Source organism: Orussus abietinus, unplaced genomic scaffold (genome assembly GCF_000612105.2).
Source record: "Orussus abietinus isolate OABI.00-Male unplaced genomic scaffold, Oabi_2.0 scaffold30, whole genome shotgun sequence".
NCBI lineage: Eukaryota > Metazoa > Arthropoda > Insecta > Hymenoptera > Orussidae > Orussus > Orussus abietinus.
Window position 1 is genome coordinate 457,071 of NW_019394276.1, and position 17,406 is coordinate 474,476.

Below are 17,406 nucleotides of genomic sequence, written 5' to 3' on the forward strand. Positions count from 1 at the left end.
TATCTCACGCCGGAAGGAGGATCCGTCACTTTTGTCCCCGGATCGGCGTATAATTCCGCTGAAAATGACCCCCGACGTACCGTAACGGACAACAAGCAGCGTCCCCGGGGCCGTTTTCTTATTTACACCGAGTGGCCAAGCATTCAAGGAACGCCTGCAGGAATAATTCCCCGGAGGTCTGATTGAGTGCGACGCGTTGGACGTGCCCCTCGCGGAAAAAGAGCCCGAGTTAAATCGGGGAACGGGCGGAAAAACCGGACGAATCTTGCCGGATCACCTTCGACGTCGTCTACGCAAGACCGGCCGTCAAAATTAGCGCATCGACGCGACTAATTCCGGAGCAACAAACAAACTCGACGACTTAGCCGCCCCCGTCGGCGGCGCAAAAACGCAACCCCGCCGCCCAAAGAGAGGAGAAGCTTAACACTTTGTCGGCCGCTCATTTCTCGCATCGCCGGCAAGATTCACGCAGGTTTTACTGCTCAACAACGGTAACATTCACCCAATAGTTGCAATATAATAATTATTAAAAAGGGCATTCTGATAACCGTTACACCATTTCAATTGCATAGTCTTATATCATTAAATTATTATTATATGAATTATTATATAGATGACCGTTCCCGACAGGGATGGAAGTCATATTCAAAATCAACTTCTGACCCCCCATACGTCAAAGAACGTCGTTATTTGTTGCTGTGAATCAATATATCTACCTATATAATCATCGGAATGAAGCATTGCCGCCGGCGTAAAAGAAGTCACGCGTACATGACAGCGGCCGATAACAGTTGACGGAGAGAAGTCACGCGTACGTGACAGCGGCCGGCAATGTGTTAAGTAAACGATCCCCCGGGGGATCGGAAACCAAAAGAAAAGAGGGGCCCTCCTCCAAAACGAGGGGGAAATCGACGAAAAAGAAGAAGCCGCGTTACGGTAACGAGGGAAGACCTCGAAATAATCGGGCCGGGACTAGCGATCCGCGCAATCACGCGGCCTGAGTGGGCCCTAAATCTCCCGGTGGCCGATTATTAAATCGGTTAAATCAGGATAATCGAAAGACGAACCGCCCGGGAGGAAAGTGCCCCGGTGATTGCGCGGTCCTCGCCATAAAATGCCGGCTTAGCGCTTCGGAGGGGCCCCCGGGATTCCGCGGAATCGCACGCGCGGAGGTGCGACCGGGCCGAATGACTCTCCGCGTGGCGGCGATAACGATTTCCACGTACCGGACGATGGCGCGAGGCCGTTACCGTTTTTACTTTCTCGCCATAAATTTCACCGAGGTCCCTGCCGGAGGGAACTCGCGATTCCCGGGTCCTCTTTAGACCCTGCCCCCCTAATCCGCGGTTTAAGGTGATCTGAAAGTGATAAGTGAAGACGATAAGTTCGTGAAACCTTTCTCCAAACTAGGTGCACCGAATCGCTTCAAACCACATCAAACATGAAGAGTATAAAGAAGGCCCCGAAACCCATAAGATTTAATATTTTCTTTTTCATAAATTCTCTCAATCTTAAAATCTCTTATAAAAATTGAAATTTCACGAGGGTCAGGACCTTCCCTCCAGCCTCGACGTTCAGGTGGTAAAGTGCGTGACCATCCAGCGGACTCAGTTCGTAGACTAGTGTCACGAACGATTGACTCTTCAGGTGCCACTTTCACGTCCCTTTAAGGGGCGCGAAAACTCGCCTGCCCACGTGGGTAGATTTTTCTGTTTTTTTTTTTTTTTTTTTTTCGCCCGATTTCTCAAACTCGGCGCCATCCGAATCCTCGAGCACCTAGGCTCGAGGGACATTAGTCGAGTGGCGAGCTCGTTAGAGCATAAACCGACAGGGATCAGCTGTTACCGCAAGACGCGTTGCGACACCGCGGGACCGCGCCGAGAGAGCCGGCCGTCCCTGAATAAAGGCGACAACCCTCGTGACGAATCCTCGTCAGACGTCGCCGGTCCTCCTTTTAGGCCGGCGCGATCGCACGGGATAAATAATGGCGTATGACGTCTGCCAGCCAAGTGGGGGGGGAGGGGGGAGGAGNGGGGGGAGGAGGGCGGGAGAAAGGGGGGCGAGCGGCCGATTCGTCGGAAATTCGCCACGGCCGATCCTTTACTCGCGGGTACGTCGTAAGTTTGCACCCGCAGGTGTCCCGCGGCCGATTGCGATGGCGCCGGCATCGCCAACAATCGCGACCTCCCGGTGTCCGATTTAAATCGGTCGACATTAAGAGCGCGACTACCGTACCCGCGAATCATACGAACTCAAGGCTTCTGGATAAATCATTGCGAAAAGAAAAAAAAAAGAAATGGGGACCCGCTAAGACGCAGAAATGGCGTCGTCGCACCTCGTCAAGGAACTTTCGACGTCGCGATTGCATAGGTGCGTGATAAATGGACGGTCTTCGAAATCGAGCCTCTCGATCAGGTGTATCGATTTTTCCGACCGGCCAGTCTCTGTTAAGCAAACCGTCCATTTGCTCCCAGGCGATGGGAGCGACCCTCGGGAGAGCAGGGAGCACCTTCCGCGGGAGAGTGAGGGGGGAAAAAAAAAGAAGAAGAAGAAGGAAAGAAAACGGACGGCCGGGACGTCCCGGGGCCTCCCTCGAGTTCGACGTCGCCGATAAATCATCGTCCCGGGGGAAGCAATAATGCCGGGACCCGCGAGAGCCGCTCGGTGACGAGAAAGAGATTTTGCCGGAAGATTAGCGGCCGCGTGAAATTATCCACTTCCGGTGCCGTGGCAGGCCGCAATCGAAAATTGAATGAAAGCCTTAACGTAGATCATATCGCTGACAGGAAGAATGCGCGCAGGTGTGAACGAGAACGCGCGTGGGCCGAGGCATGAATAAATCAGTTCGAGTTCGATGGGAGTACAGCACGCGACGATATTCCCCGACGTTGCGGAGCCACCTTTAAGAGCGGCCATCTTGCCGGGGCAAGAAGGCCGCGCGCCCACCGATTTCCCGATATCATAGGATAGAATCGTCACCGTGGACATTCTCATGAGATCCCGGAGTAATATCGCTCGAACCGGTCGAGCCCTGGAATAAATCCCTAGGTGGGAACCCCGGTCTTCGGCCATCTTGGTGTCCCCTGGAGTCGCGAATCGCGAACGTTCGCGTCGTTTTTAGCCGCCCACGCGGACTTCCCCACGTAGGAAAAATTCCCGGGCCCTGGTAAAGGTGTCGAAAGTGTCGGCACGTGTGTTGGCATTCGGTCGGGCCCGAGCGGGCCCTTCCTCGTGTGTGGTCCCGGCGAAGCACGCGTCGGGCCCTTTTTACGGGTCGCGTCGCGACTCCCGGAGCTTTTCGGGAGGATTCCAAAGGACCGGCCGTCCCCTTGCGGGAATGCGTCCTTCGCGGGGCCCCCGGGAATCCTGGAATCGGGGCCCGCAAGAACCTATCGCAATTATCGCGACGGACGTCCCCGCAAGGGCCCAACATCGATGCGCTCGCGAGTCCCCCCGATCCTGAGGGAATTAAGGCCCGTACGTGCAGCAGCGCAGGGACCGATGCGCGCCGCCATTAATCGGTAACGACCCTGTCGAAGGGAATCGACAAGTTGAGGCAAATGGCTGGCGGCTCTAGAAGCATCTCCTGGGAAGGCTGGGCCCTTTGGGCCTCGCCGTGCAACAGGGTTTTTCTCATTCCGAGGGAAAACCTCGGCATTTTGACTGCCTTTTTCTCTATCCCGATCTCTCTATGAACTCGTTATCAAGTGGACGCGTTCCTGGCATCTAATATTTGGCAGTGGTGTATGTATAATTATGTGACGTGTATATATAGCCTACGGATATATTTCCTCCCCTGGGCCCATTGAGGGTTCCCTTCGGAATCGGTCGGACGTGCCAAGAGCCCAGCGAGCACGTCGCATCTCGGTCTCGAAAAGTATCCTCGAAACGGTCGGGCGTAGACAAAAGTATTCCATAAATCTACCGGGCGTTTTCCTACGAGCCAAAAGCTGCCTCTCGAAAATACACGAGAGAACAAGAGAGAGAGAGAGAGAGACAACGAGGAACCGAGAGGAGTCGAGGGGGGAACGAGTCGGGCCGATCCCCGAAGCGAATCCGGCTTAATGCCGAAGACGAGACGCCCCGTGATATATAGTTCGATTTATTACGATCAAGTCGCGGGGACATCCGCCATTCGTTCCCGGGGACGTTAAAGTCCTAAACAGCACCCACGCCGCACGAATCCGTTATCTGCGTTGTCCCGAATTACGTCAAGAGTATTTCTCGTTGGACCCCCTCACCCAGTCTCGATGCTCTCGAAATCAGGGATTAATGATCGATTTGGGTCTTGGGATTTATCGGATAGCTCAATTTCGCTGCCAACTGGCTCGCAGAGGCAGGTCGGAGGCAATCGTCATGCCATAGGAAAGTTTCTACTCACGTTGCGAGGAGTGGCGAAGACTGGATACTGCGGATACAGCTGCTCCGTCACCTTGGTCTCTAAATTTTGAGCAGCGATGAACTCCTGACTAGTATCTTATGACTCGCCTCTCCTTCACTTGTTACAGGTACATTGTTGACGTTCCTCCAGGTCCTCCGATGAGCTTCTCGTGCTGGATTCTGTGGATATTTATACAATAATTAAAATCACTCCCACGACATTAATGCCGCTTCACTTATTGATCTACCTAACCTCGAGGAGACGGAGGAGATTAGCGGTGATAATTACATTTAACGATAACAAACGAGTTCAATCAATTGCAAGAACTGTTTACCCCGAACTCGTGGCGCCGTCTTGAGGAGACATCTAGAGGTGTTCGAAAGGAGCCCTACAGTACCGACCGCCACATTCCACGCACCTACGACTTCGTGGGAGGCCCAAAATCAAGGAATCCGAGCGCGCCTTGGATATCTTGGAAACAAAGACAAGCGTCCCAGGCTAAGGCCCCGCTTCCTAGAAAATTGCAACAATCAACAAAGGCAGATTCCGTAAGAGAAACACGTTGCCTATGTCGTGGCGGCAGCGAACGACAGTCACAACAAGATGACATAATTAACCGATACGCTTCCCGGGCCTCGCGAAATTTTTACACTCTTACGCGCCGAGCCTCAATACGGTATTCCGGGAATTCGAGTAGCCAACTTAGCAACGGCTCGACGGGAAACAACCGGGAGAATAAAATAAACAGCGGCGGAGCCCGAGAGGAGTCCATGGATTTGGGTGTGAGGACCCACGCAGGGCTCGAGACTTTCGCTGTTTTTTCGGCAGGTTTTATAGGATCGGTCGACTCACCTCGTAGGACGGCCCTGGAAGGGCCCCCGTTCCCGGTGCCAATGGAGGCTACCCCGGGATCTCGACACCACTCGCGAAAATTCTACTCGTCCGCGGACTTGTCACTAATTAAAGTCCTCGCGACAGCGGCCATCTTGGCGGCCATGTTGGCTGAGCGCTGCGCAATTCACCGCCGCGCCGCCAGATGGCACCGCCAAACCGACGTTCCGAGATACCGAGACAAGGTACTACTAAAAGCAACAAGACATTCTGAAATAACTCGACTGATAAAGCTTTAAATGCGATCCCACATTATCCTGACGCCCTTGTGCTTAATCGGCACGTTGTTCTCCCTGCCCGGTACCTGAGGCTGGGTAAGTAAAACACCCAAATAAATATATATCCCTAATAAATATACAAGGTCATTTTATTTTTTAAACACAAAATGGAGAAACTTAATCTTAATTAAACCCTACTCGCAGTTAGTTCACGGATCGGTGCTATCCTCGAAAGATATATTATACCTGAATCTTAAGAAATGACCGTTATTAATCCAGATTACTACATTAACAATAATAAAGTTTCTCCACTACATTTAGATTTCCTTCTTTACAAATGCATTAAAAGTAGTTAACCCTCAATAAACGATAACCGCTGTATCGGTAACATTATTAACTGGATTCCACGTTATGCACGGTAAATGACTTACTCCCCATGATATACGTAGAAAATTTCTAGCGACGCGTCCGCCGGTGTCTCACTGTCTCTTCTCCTTGCCGCCGCGGTACAGTTGGCGCCCCAGAGAGGGCGCCACCGGCGCGGCTAACGGGCGCAGTTCGATCGCCGACGGATCCATGATGGCTGACGGTTTCGCGGATTCGGTGCGCGGTGGCGTGAGTTCGGGCGATCCGTGCCGTGAGTGCAACCTAGAGGCCGGTCCGAGTCTCCCACCGAGGTTCCCAGGGAAGAATGGCAGAGAGCACCGTGCCGATCGTAAGCACTGACACCCTCTCGAGCATGTACTTTCCGCCGGCCTCGGCTCGACCGAGGTCCGTGGCCGTTGCACGCTCGTCCCTCTTTGTTGCCCTCCCCGAGGAAACTTCTCGACCTTTCGAATCGACAACCCCGGGGCCCTCCGGTCGCGGGAGCACCGGGAAATCCCGGCCCCTCGAGCCGGCGCTCGTCCGACCGGGGGCCTCGCGATTTCCTCGAGGAGTAGCCGGAGTAAGAAAGAGAGAGAGAGACGCCCCGATGCGCGGCCGCCGAGCGCGAGAGAGAGGCGAGATGCGTCGCGGCCCGCGGGAGGACGCCTGCGCGCCGGTTCGTTGGCCCCCGGAGCATTGACGTCATTGGCCGGCAGCGCCTGTCACCTGTTCGTCCGCCTCCGCCGCGCTTACGTCACGGACAAGGTGATGCCGCGTCCGCGCCCCACCCCGCGCTTTCCGTTGGACCGGCCCAACCGCCGCGACCCCGATTACGTCACGGGATTACGTAACGTGGCCCGCGGCCCCGCATCGCGAAGTCGGCCGATCGACGAGGCGGCGACGCCGCGAAGTAACTCGCGACCCCGCGGATCCGGGATCTCGGAGTTTAAGGGGGCGCGAAAGGCCAGGTGCTACCTCGGAGAATCCGAGCCATGTCTAACTTTAGCCGTTTCTTTCCGCTCCCGCCCGAAGGATGTGCCCCTTCCTGCCGAGACCCGGCCGACCTAACCTCGCTGGACCCTCCGAACCTAGATAGTATCTCGAGCCAGGACCGAAAGGAAGCATTTACCCAGGGAATTCAGACCGAGGCGCCGGTAAGTTCCACTTCTGCCAATTTCAAAATTACCTCCCGAGGCGTTTTCATCCCCAGGTGCGAGCTCGATTTCCCGAGGCCAGAGTTCGCCGTCTCGAGTTTCACGCGGCCCTCCCTGCGTCCGTTGGTCGGCTTCCGTCGCCCCCGGGGTGAACGCACCTTAAAGCCGGAAGTCACGGGCAGAGTGTCACGCTTTGCGAAGCCGCGTTTCCGCCTCCTCCTGCGCTTCTCCTGCGTGGCGGGTCGTCCTTTATCGGCGGGCACACCTCTTGGAGATCCTTCCCCCCGCGCCCCACGCGATGGAGGTACGCCACGCGTGATACCGTAGGTTCCGTATATTTCATTTACTCGGTGGTTACTTCGTAGCATAAACCTTACTCTCCGTGACGACTTATTGAATTTTCTTTTAGAGCGAAGGGGATTTCTATACGCGTCCGATTAACGAGCTGGCCTCCGTCTCGAGTCTCCTTCTTAGACCATGTACTAGGTTAAGGAATAAGTTCCCGTCGTTTTTAACGTAACGTAATTAGTCCAAGGCGAAGTATGAGGTCTCCTGGGTGGAGGCCCGGAAGAACGTAATTATTGGGTCGGCAACACCGAGGGCCAATTGGCCGGGAAGCGCCGTAAGAGTTTCGCGGTTTCCTTTCGGTGGGAACGACGGCCTCTGGGCGCTCCTTTAATTTCGGTTAATTAGCTAATTGGCCGCCGGAAGTGGGTCGTATCGCCGGCTCGAGATCGCCGAGGAGGGAGCGGGTAGGGGAGCTCCTTCCGAACTGCGAAAACGAGACCCGGGTCCGCCGGTTTCGCTCGATTTCGAGTGGGAAAAGAATTCCAGTGCTCGCCACTCTATTTCGGCGCGAAGCGGCACTCTTGACTTTGGACCCCGGACTTTAAGCCGAGCGTTGGTTACGGGTGCCTCCACTCGCTAAATCGGGATGACGGCGTAATCAATGGACGCCCGTTTACTTCTCGGATTGTGGGTCTCACGTTATTCTCCCGGTATTCTTCCTTTTCGGCCCTCTACGGACCGAAAGCGAAATTTCTTTCCTGCTGGCTCATTACGCACGCACGCCACGGGCTACCGCGCGGATCTTTTCCCGGGTTTGCCCACCGGTCGGACACGTGTACCTCGTTAACGTAATACGCATTCCCAAGTGCCGTAGGTCACCGCGTCTTGTTTTCCTTATAACCGGGCATAAGTGCGGACGGAAGGGCAAGAAATGGGTCTCCGTCCACGGACAAGCGTTTGTTTATCTCGCTACGTGCCCGATCGATCGGTGCATACCTGTAAGTTCAGGGCTGAGTCGCGCTACGCCAAGTTCTACTTGACACGGCTTGGTCGATTTAGCGACCGAAGCCTACATTCCGACACCTAATATGAGCTCGCGAAGAAGCCCCGTGGGCAGGATCCGACGACCCTGAGGACCGCCTTCGGCTTGGGAAATGCGAAACTCCCGGTTCTGGGAACCTTCCACCGTGGAGGGTATGCGGCTGATCGATTAATCGGTTAATAAATAATGCCGGGAGGTAGGAGGAGGGCTTCGGGGTTCCCCGCTTTCCCGGGAGATGTCGCCGCGTCCCCGAATCCAGACTCGCCGGGGGTGCCGCCTATCGAGCGTCGAAGCCGTCATACGCGTCGGATTTTATTTATAAACGGGACCGTCGAGGCGCACTTACGCGAAAATATATCCAGAGTATATACCGGGGTGCGTAGCGACTCGCCTACTATTTGCGATTAACTCCCGGGAACGAGGGGGAAACATTAAATCGGGGAAAAGTCGATAGGTCGGGTCGTCACTTAGAAATTGTCCGCGGGCTAGTTTTAACCGCGAAGGCTGAATTCCACGACGGAGGACGCGGAAAAACGGGTCGATCGACGTCGAGGTCTATACGTAGTCGGGTTTTATTTATAAACGGAAGGTTGCCGGAAACTATGGGATGCACCGACGCCGATCGATCCGCGATCGAGCCGGTCGATAGCGACGATCGACGCCGACCGTCCCGAGAAGCCGGCCGAGCCGCTCGCGGAACCTCGGCGCGATATCTCGAAGTCGCTTAAAGTCGAAAGTAAACGTACCGCTAGACGTCCGTGGCCGTGTTTCGTAAGGAATTTTACCGCGCGGGAGATTTGCCGCGAACAAACAACGGTTCGATTGCGCAATCGCCATGGAAATGCCGCAAAACGCGGCGGCTGACGGGGGGACGGTAGGGTTCTACTTTACCAGTCGAATTGCAGTTTCCGGGTAGAAATTCTGGGTTAACGGAGGCTCCGGGTGGACGCGGATCATCCCACGAGATGACTGCGGTGTTCCGTTTTCTCCTCGAAAAAGAAAATGGAAAAAAGATATAAATAACTCTGCTGTTAAGTAGATCCAGCTCGCATGGACGATCGTTATCAGTGGCCGGAGATTCGTTATCGAGGAATTATTAGCCGGGCGAGAAATACCACTTCGCGGCGTGCAATATCGTAGGCTTTGGCATTTTCAATCGGCCAACAATGCGGAGGCCGCCATTAGCCGCGGAACGGGCGTTAGTGTCTCTGTCTAAGTATAGCCCTAACCAGGAGGTATTCCAATCGATACACAGTAGGTACGCTCAAGTGGATAAGTTTTATGCATCTAATTATCGCCAGTGATACGTACTCGGAACGGAGTGCCTCGGTATCGCCTTGGTATCTCTCCCAGCGCGCAATTACCATGCCAAGAGCTGTTCCCGGTGTCATTACAAGACGTGTAAGAGCGATAAACGATATGTAACCGCTAATTAGAATTAATCGACCTTCCGGTCGGGATCGCGATTAAACGATATTCCCTTAAATTGCGCGACCTATCACCCACGCCGAGCAATCGGCGAAGTAACCCCGATGAAGGGGGATAAACAATTTATTTACGTAGGTTTTGAACCGGCCCCGGGATTTTTACCCGGGGAGTGCTTTATCGGGCCAATCAGCATAAGTGGGATAGTAAATGGAATCGGAGGGCGGCCCTTGCAGTTTGCGATCCTATTGCCGATTCGCGAGCGAATCCAACGCGCGAGAGTTTCATGAATCACTCCGACGTGCAACTGCAGTTGCATCGGAGTAGGCCGGCGATCGGTTGCGCCGGGTCGCGCTCTTCGTCCCGGTTTCCTCGGCACCAAGGGAAACGTGATGTCACCGTGATGATTCGCTCTATTCTTAGCTGGATGTCCGATGACACTCGAGGAATGCCCCCGCAGCGCGCGGAGTCGCTCGCACGCGGCGCAGCTCGCGCGGGAAGCTGCGCCTCCCCACCACGCGTGGAGCTTTACCCCCACCCGCCACCTACCGACCCCTCGAAAATCTGGATTTCCGCGCGAATCATCCACGCTGGAGAAAATTCTTCCCAACAAAAGTTGCTTGGAATAACATAATGGGCAACTTTCGTTCGGGCCGTTTCGTCGCAGCATTCACGGGTAACGTGGAAATTTGAATTCTCTATACGGTCGCCTCGCAGACAGGTAGAGCGTGAGTCACTCGGCCCGTTGCAACTGCGGTCGCCTGCAACGCGGCCGCGCGTCACCGCCGCGGCGTCCGCGCGGCGCGTTGGCGTGACTGAGAATTCCGTTGGACCCGCTCGCCCCCCTGGCCCGATTTTCCCGGCACCAGGGGAAACGTGATGTCACCGTGCGCGCGCGCGATGATTCGCGCGTATGTGCAAGATAATCGCGCGCGCGCGCTATTCTTAGCTCCACGCCCGATGACACCCGTGGAATGCCCCCGTAACGCATCCGCGCATGCGCCCCGGCGCTCGGACTCGCCGAGAGAAAATGAGCGACTTTTCCCACCGCCGAAGGCGTGGCCTCCCCGCCACCCTCGGACCGCGGCCGCATAGAAATCGAATTTTCCGCCCCAACTGTACGCGCTGGCGAGAAATCTTTCTTACGAAAGTTCCGGGGGACATCTCTCCGCGGAACTTTTGTGGGACACTTTTTTTCCGCGGGGCTACGCTTCAGGAGCTGTGGACGATCCAAGCTCAACAATCCACCCCCGGCCAGCAGGCCTGATGCACGTTACGGTACTTGGCGCACTCGTCGACTTTGTCGTACGTGAATGGCAGCTGCACGATGTTGATGTCGTAGTCGGAGTTGACGAGGATCGCGTTGACGAGAGGACTAGCGATGGCCTCCTCCTGCACCGCCCCGGTGATGGGGTTGAGGACTCCGTGACGTGTCTTGGCCAGGATGCAGGCCGTAGTGTTGACGAACACTTGGGCGGTTAGCTGCAGGTCGGTGCAGTCGAAGCTGGGGAACATGCCGATCGCCTCCCCGAGACACGTTCTGATCTGTAAAGTTTCCTCAATGCATTTACTTACTTATTTATTTATTTTTTTAATTATTTCTCCCCGGTTTGGTTTCGACATTAAGAGGGTAGAGCGGGTAGAAGAGGACTTTTGGGAGGACGTGAGCCGTATTTACAAGCGTAATTACATTAACTCCCTGCTAGTACTTGTACTCGAAAATCCTACCGGAAGAGCGACGCGGGTCGATGGGCTCCGCTCCCGGCCTGATCGTCACCGGGTCCTTGGCCCTCTCCCGCAGGATGCAAACCCTCCGCGTCGCGAAGAGGTGTCCCGTCAGGATCAAAGGATGTCCCGCTCGCCTAGACCTCTTGCCGAACCGCGCGTCCTGCTCGCGGAAACGGTGTCCCCTCTATTTACATGTATTTACAGGGAGTGTCGGGGAGAAAAGGTGGACGTGCATTAGGGGGGCTGAAAAATGCATCCCGGGGGAGTGCACCTGCCGCTGTCGGTTCGTCGCGACAGGTGCATCGCGTCGTCTATGTACACCTGAAAAGTGGCGCCGAGTCTAGGTCTGGCCTCGGCTTCGACCGCCTCCCGAGGGACTCACCAGGGCGTCCTTGTTCACCTGGCGGATGCACTCGAGGAAGGTGCAGTAGATGGTCGTGGGGTTGGCGCCGGACACCACGGTGTTGGTCGCGTTCTGCAAATGGCGATTGACCGAAATTCAGTTCACCTTGAATCGCGGGACCCATCGTCGCCATCCTTATGGGGAATCTCGCCTTCGGTCGGGACTCGAGCTACTCACCCTCAGGTAAACCTGGCAGTGACCGTACTCGGTGTCCGCCAGGTAGAGATCGGCGCAGGAGGCCATTCCCAGCAACATCGGATAACCCGATGGCTTGTTGCTGGCCCTGAAGAAGCAACCATAGCAGGCGTCCCTCAGCGTCTGGGCGTCGCCCTGAGACTCGTTGCACAGCTGGTTCAAGAGCTGAGACGTCCGCACGCTGAAAAGGGTTCCTCGTCAACCTCGTCAAAATTCAACACCTCGGGTGAATAATCATTCCTGGGAGGAGAAGGACGTAAGAGAATTCGAAAATCCTGGGGAATGAATTTTCTTTAGCTTAACGTTAACGTCGAACGTCCGATTATGCGTTACGGGGGTACGGGGGGCACTGGGGGATTCGAGATCGCCGTACTTCGAGTACGTCGGCGCCGATCCGAAGACTTTGGCCCAGGCTTCCTGGAGCAAAGTCTGGGTCCCTGATACCCGGCAGATCCGCAGGATCAGCGTGACGAAGAGCAACCTCTGGCCCCGCATCGCGACTCGCGACTTTAACCTTGTTTCACCGCGACTGCGATCGCGGCTTTATATATATACCCGGTGATAAGATCGCCGTGATCCAGGCCTGTGACAACGAACCGTTATTTCGACGCGAATGGCTCGTCCTCGTCGATCGGGAGGTCGCAAACCCCGGGAATAATGAATCACCGTGGAAAAGCGAAAGACTCGTGGCATTTCTTTTCTCCCTCTGTTTTCTTCTTATTCCTAAATTCCAGGATTAATTGCCATATCGCGCATGTAATTCCGTTCAACTTGGAGTGGCCAGGAGCAGCGGGGGAAATTGGAAGCGACGAATTGGGGGCTCTCGATGGCCTCCTCGGGTGGCCGAGATTGGCAATTCTGCCCGGTTAAAAGGGGGGCAACGGAAAACATGGAAAAAGAGAGTCGGCCGTTTTGGCCTCGCGATCGAGAGAGAGAATTCACGCCGGTGACCCCGTATCCTATTTCAATTATTTCCCTCCGTTGGTTATCTCGCCGGTCATATTTTCCCCATTATCTTGCGCCGAGAGCCGGCTCCCACACTGGAAAGGGGAAAAGGACATCCCGTATCCTGTTCCCATGGCCTTCCGTATTTTCCTCCCCGATCCTCCCACCCGCCGAGGAGGGCGCCCTAACCTAACCTACGAATCGACTCTATGTCCCGACCATTTGACCCGCCGTTTGGTTTTTCATCCCCCGTCGTTGGGATTCTCCGAGTCCTCGTCACCGTGGAAATGAATGCCGATCTCGGGTCTAACCTCGAGTTCCCTCGTTTTCCCCTTTTTAGGACGCTCGTCCGGACCACCGCGGGGTGTATCGTGTTCCGCGGTCAACCGGCCGATTTTTACCGCGACGGCTAACGTCAGGCGCGTGGCGTAGCGTCGCGTAGCATCTCTCGGATTACATAAACGCAAATAATCCGGTGAGTCATTCCGATTTCGGAGACGGGGATGCACTCCACACGCGCGTTCCCGGCCCCGCCGACGTAAGCTCGTCTGCCACGGAAATAGCCCGAGTGTTGTCCACGGTCCACTTCCACCCGGTGGCGCTTCCAAGTCGCCGACCCGCCGCCATCTCGTTCGACTCGACTCGGGGGCCTTCGCCAAATTCCTCGGGGACCAAGAAGCAGCGTTAAACGACTTCTGCCGGCGTTAAACGACGACCCGACGTTAAACGGGCGGCCCCCTAACGGGGGAATTTAAGTAATCCCCAGGAAACGTCGCGAACGGCGTTTAACGCCTCCTGGGGGGTGGGTCTCGGGTGTCCGGCGGTCGTTAAACGGCTCTATGCCGCATTCTACAGCCCCTCCGTATATTCGGGAAACATCGGGTGCAGAAATAACCGGCGTGTTGTCGCCGCGCGCCCGACGACCCAGTTATACCACGGTGACGTCCCCGAGTCGGCGACCCGTCGTGGTTTTCGCTTTTCCTCGACGAGTTTAGGCCTATTTCCCAAAGCGAACGAATTAGGCGCGGGACCGATTTAGACGTCGGGGCGCGCCGAGACGGTCGACCCAGGTGCGGCGACTGCGTCCTAGGGGAGCGACGGTCTGGATAACGGAGATCTACAGGGAGAAATAACGAAAGGTCCATCTTCCGTCAGGGCGATTTCGGCAGCCGGGCTCACCCCCGGAGGCCGCAGGGCTACCGCGAAAACTGGAGGGTGGAGAATAAAGGGAGTCCCGGGGGAGGGAAAAATCTGTCTCGTCGTCCAGCCCCGGGCGCGAGGGTGGTTCAAAATTTCCGGCCGGGGGCCCTCTCCCTGGGGAAAAAAAAAGCGCCTCGCTTTAAAGTTCACCCGGGAATTTATCGGGACGCGGCGCCCAGCGCCTCTGGAGTGCTCTTAACGAAATTAAACGCCCGTTGGCATTGGCCCCTTTGCTATCGCTCCCTCCCCTCGGGGTATCAAGAGTGAGGGGCGAGTCGGCTGCTTACGATCCCCGGTACGAGATACATGCACGGGGATGCCGACTTCACCTCCTGGACACCCTTTCCGCGATTCCGCGCCTGGCGGCCATTTTGGAGAACCTGGTCTCCCCCTCTTAGACTCATACCTCGACTTTTCACAGTTTCCTTTTCTTTTTTGTCCTTCTGACCCATTACATGTCTACCGCTCATCTCATGGGCGTCTAGCGAGGTTTCGTGCGATTCGCGTGACTCGCGTGACACGCGTGTCATGGTCATCGTTCCGCCCGTGGGGTGCAGGAGGCGCTCGCGATTCGCACGCGACCCGGGGCTCGGGGACTCGCGTGACCGGAAGTTACTGAAATCGCGGCCAAGAGGTGGGGTAGAGCCGGGGGGAGGGGGGCAAAAAGCGAAATGCCGACCGGAAGCGCCGTGTGACGGGTCACGGGTCGCGTCCTGACCTCCCCTTCCTCTTCGCCGATTTTTGCAACTTCCGACGAACGGCCGGAAAAATTATTTATCGCTCGCATGTCGACGTCTCGAGTTGGACTTTCCACGACTTGCCGTACTGGAAGGGATGAGATATCGAGATGCGCCATCCCCAGGGCTGGGATAATCGGCGGGGCGACTCGGAAAGGGTGCACTTCGGAAGGGCAGAACCGGAGGGTGTAACCAGGGCGCGAGGATAACGAGCAAAACAAACGGAGTTTCCTTTCCCCTTTTGTCCGCCCCTCCCCCCGGACGGTTGAGCCGGGCCTCCCGGGGGGTAGGAAAAACGTATCTCGAGGGGTGGTTTTCCCGCGCGTTTTACGGACCCCGAGAAAGTACGAGAAAGTACGAGGCGGAGCCGCGGGGGTGAGGGGGGGAGTGGAGTACGAGCCAGGGAGGGTTCGATCAATAAATGTGCACTCGCACTCGGGGGTGCAGGACCGTGCAACCCAGGGTTCTCCGGGGTGCCGGATTAAGGGAGGGGTTCCTGCGATTTTCCGCACCCTCCAGGGAGAGAAGAGAACACTTTCGTCCCACCTAATCCCCCTTTTCCAAATATTTCGGCAAGGTGTCGAGGGGGAACGTCCCTCCCCTGTTTGGAGGTGCGGAAGGGTACCGAGGTCTTTCGTTGGGGGAGGCTAAGGGCGTGACCGCACCCTTTAATCGCTCGATGGAATCATTATTATTGCGAAATTAATTTCTCGGTAATTGTTCTAAGGGATTTCTTTTTAATATTCCGAGTAACTGGCAATGAGGTCGCGAGGACGTGGGGTCCCCACGTGGCGCGGCCCTGCGGCGGCCTCCCTCCTATGCGGGGAGGGTGTGTGACGTAAACTAGTGGGGATGGATGACGTCAGTGGTCGATACACCCCGTTCTTCTTTTCGAGTACTACGCCACCCCCGAGATCCGCGTCGGGGTGGTGGCCGTTGAACGCGACCGGGTACAGGGGGGAGGGGACAGGGTGGGGCTGGTGCGCGACAGGGGGTGCTCTCGTTTTTCGCGCATTTCGTCGCAACGAGGGGGGTGCACCAACTCCGTGTGAATGACTGCACCTTGCACCCTGCGCTGCCCGAGGAAAATAACCCCTCTCCCGCGTTTGCATTTATCGCGCCCGGCGCGGTTCCACCTCTTCCGGATTTTTTTCCACCCCCTCCGCGGCCCGACTCTTCGGAACGTCGCTATTAATCCACATATTCATATCTAAATTATTCGCGGAAAAAGGGAAGAAGGAGTCTTCGGATACTCCCCATGGAAATCGCCCCTGCTTGTATTTACCTTTCCCCGTTTGATAAGGCACCCCTTCCGAGGTCCTTTCCACTTTATTTGCAGATTTTTCACTGTTCTTAAATAGTGATGTGTGCTGATATTTTCCCAAGGGCTCGAGATACCGGAAGGGGAGGATAAATTAACGCGATCGAGGGTGTTACGCTTCTTCCATGGGGAACCATCACTTCTGCTCCCCTCTAAGAGGGTGAAGTGCAAGGCTGTGATGGATGCAGTTTTCGCAGTCATTTCTGCTCTCGGGTCGACGGAGGGGTCGAGCGGCGGGGGGAACCGAGATGTTCCAAAAGGAGCGTCGTCGCGTTTATTTATAAAGGCGTCGCGACGCGTCTAGACGCATCGTTATGTAACGTGGCGGGCGCCGGGCACCGATTGGACCTCGTTCTAATTTCGACCCCTTATGGACGTCTCCCGGATGCTCGGGGGTCACTCGGATTCGTTCTTCGAAAAATCCTGCCCAACCATTCGTCCCTTTTACTCCTGGTTCCTCTAATGGACGCGTCTCGATTTCCGAAAATTCGAGGCTGCACCCCCTGGCGATATTTCGAGACTCATCCCCCTTGGTACATCCCTCCTTTCCGATCAGTCCAGCTCGGAGGCTGATCACCAGGGCGCGAGTTCACTGACCTTTCCCTTGTCGAAATGTCTCCTAAAAGGGGGAGGGGGGGCAAGAGGTGACGAGGAGCATCCCTCGCCGCCGACGTGTCCATAAAGATTTCATAGGGTCTTTCGGAAAACGACGCATCGGCCCTTTACCCTCCCCCGTAAACCGCCCCTGCGGCGTAAACACACGCGTAAAGCGTCATCGTCGAGTTTTATCCTCTTCCCGTATTTTCTTTTTTTTTTCTTTTTCCCCCTTCGTTTCGCCCGTAAAAAGGTCGGATGGGCTCCCGTTCTCACGGGGGGGTTGAAGGTGGACGCGGGTGGGTAATTAAAAAAAAAAAGAAATATCGGAAGACGAGAGGACCGATTTTCTTGAGGCTTAGAGGCGAGCTTGTCCGGGAAGGAACGAGTCAAGTCCGAGGGGTGATTTCGAGAGGGGGTGGGAAAAGAATTTTCCTGACGTTTCCTGATGTTTCCCGAATTTTTCTCCTTCGAATCCTGGGAAAACTCAACCACGGGGGTGCCTTTCGCATGTCATC

General features: G+C 55.7%; 1 protein-coding gene across 1 annotated transcript; it reads right to left on the minus strand.

Annotated features, from left to right (window-relative positions):
* Nucleotides 1–11,001: 11,001 nt before the first annotated feature.
* On the minus strand, nucleotides 11,002–12,586 carry LOC105701600. Its single transcript, XM_012428463.1, has 4 exons — nucleotides 12,465–12,586; nucleotides 12,074–12,272; nucleotides 11,876–11,968; nucleotides 11,002–11,310 (listed from the first exon to the last, which is right to left on the minus strand). The coding sequence occupies exons 1-4, from the start codon at nucleotides 12,584–12,586 to the stop codon at nucleotides 11,002–11,004; spliced, it is 723 nt and encodes a 240-aa protein (XP_012283886.1).
* Between the last annotated feature and the right edge of the window lie 4,820 nt (nucleotides 12,587–17,406).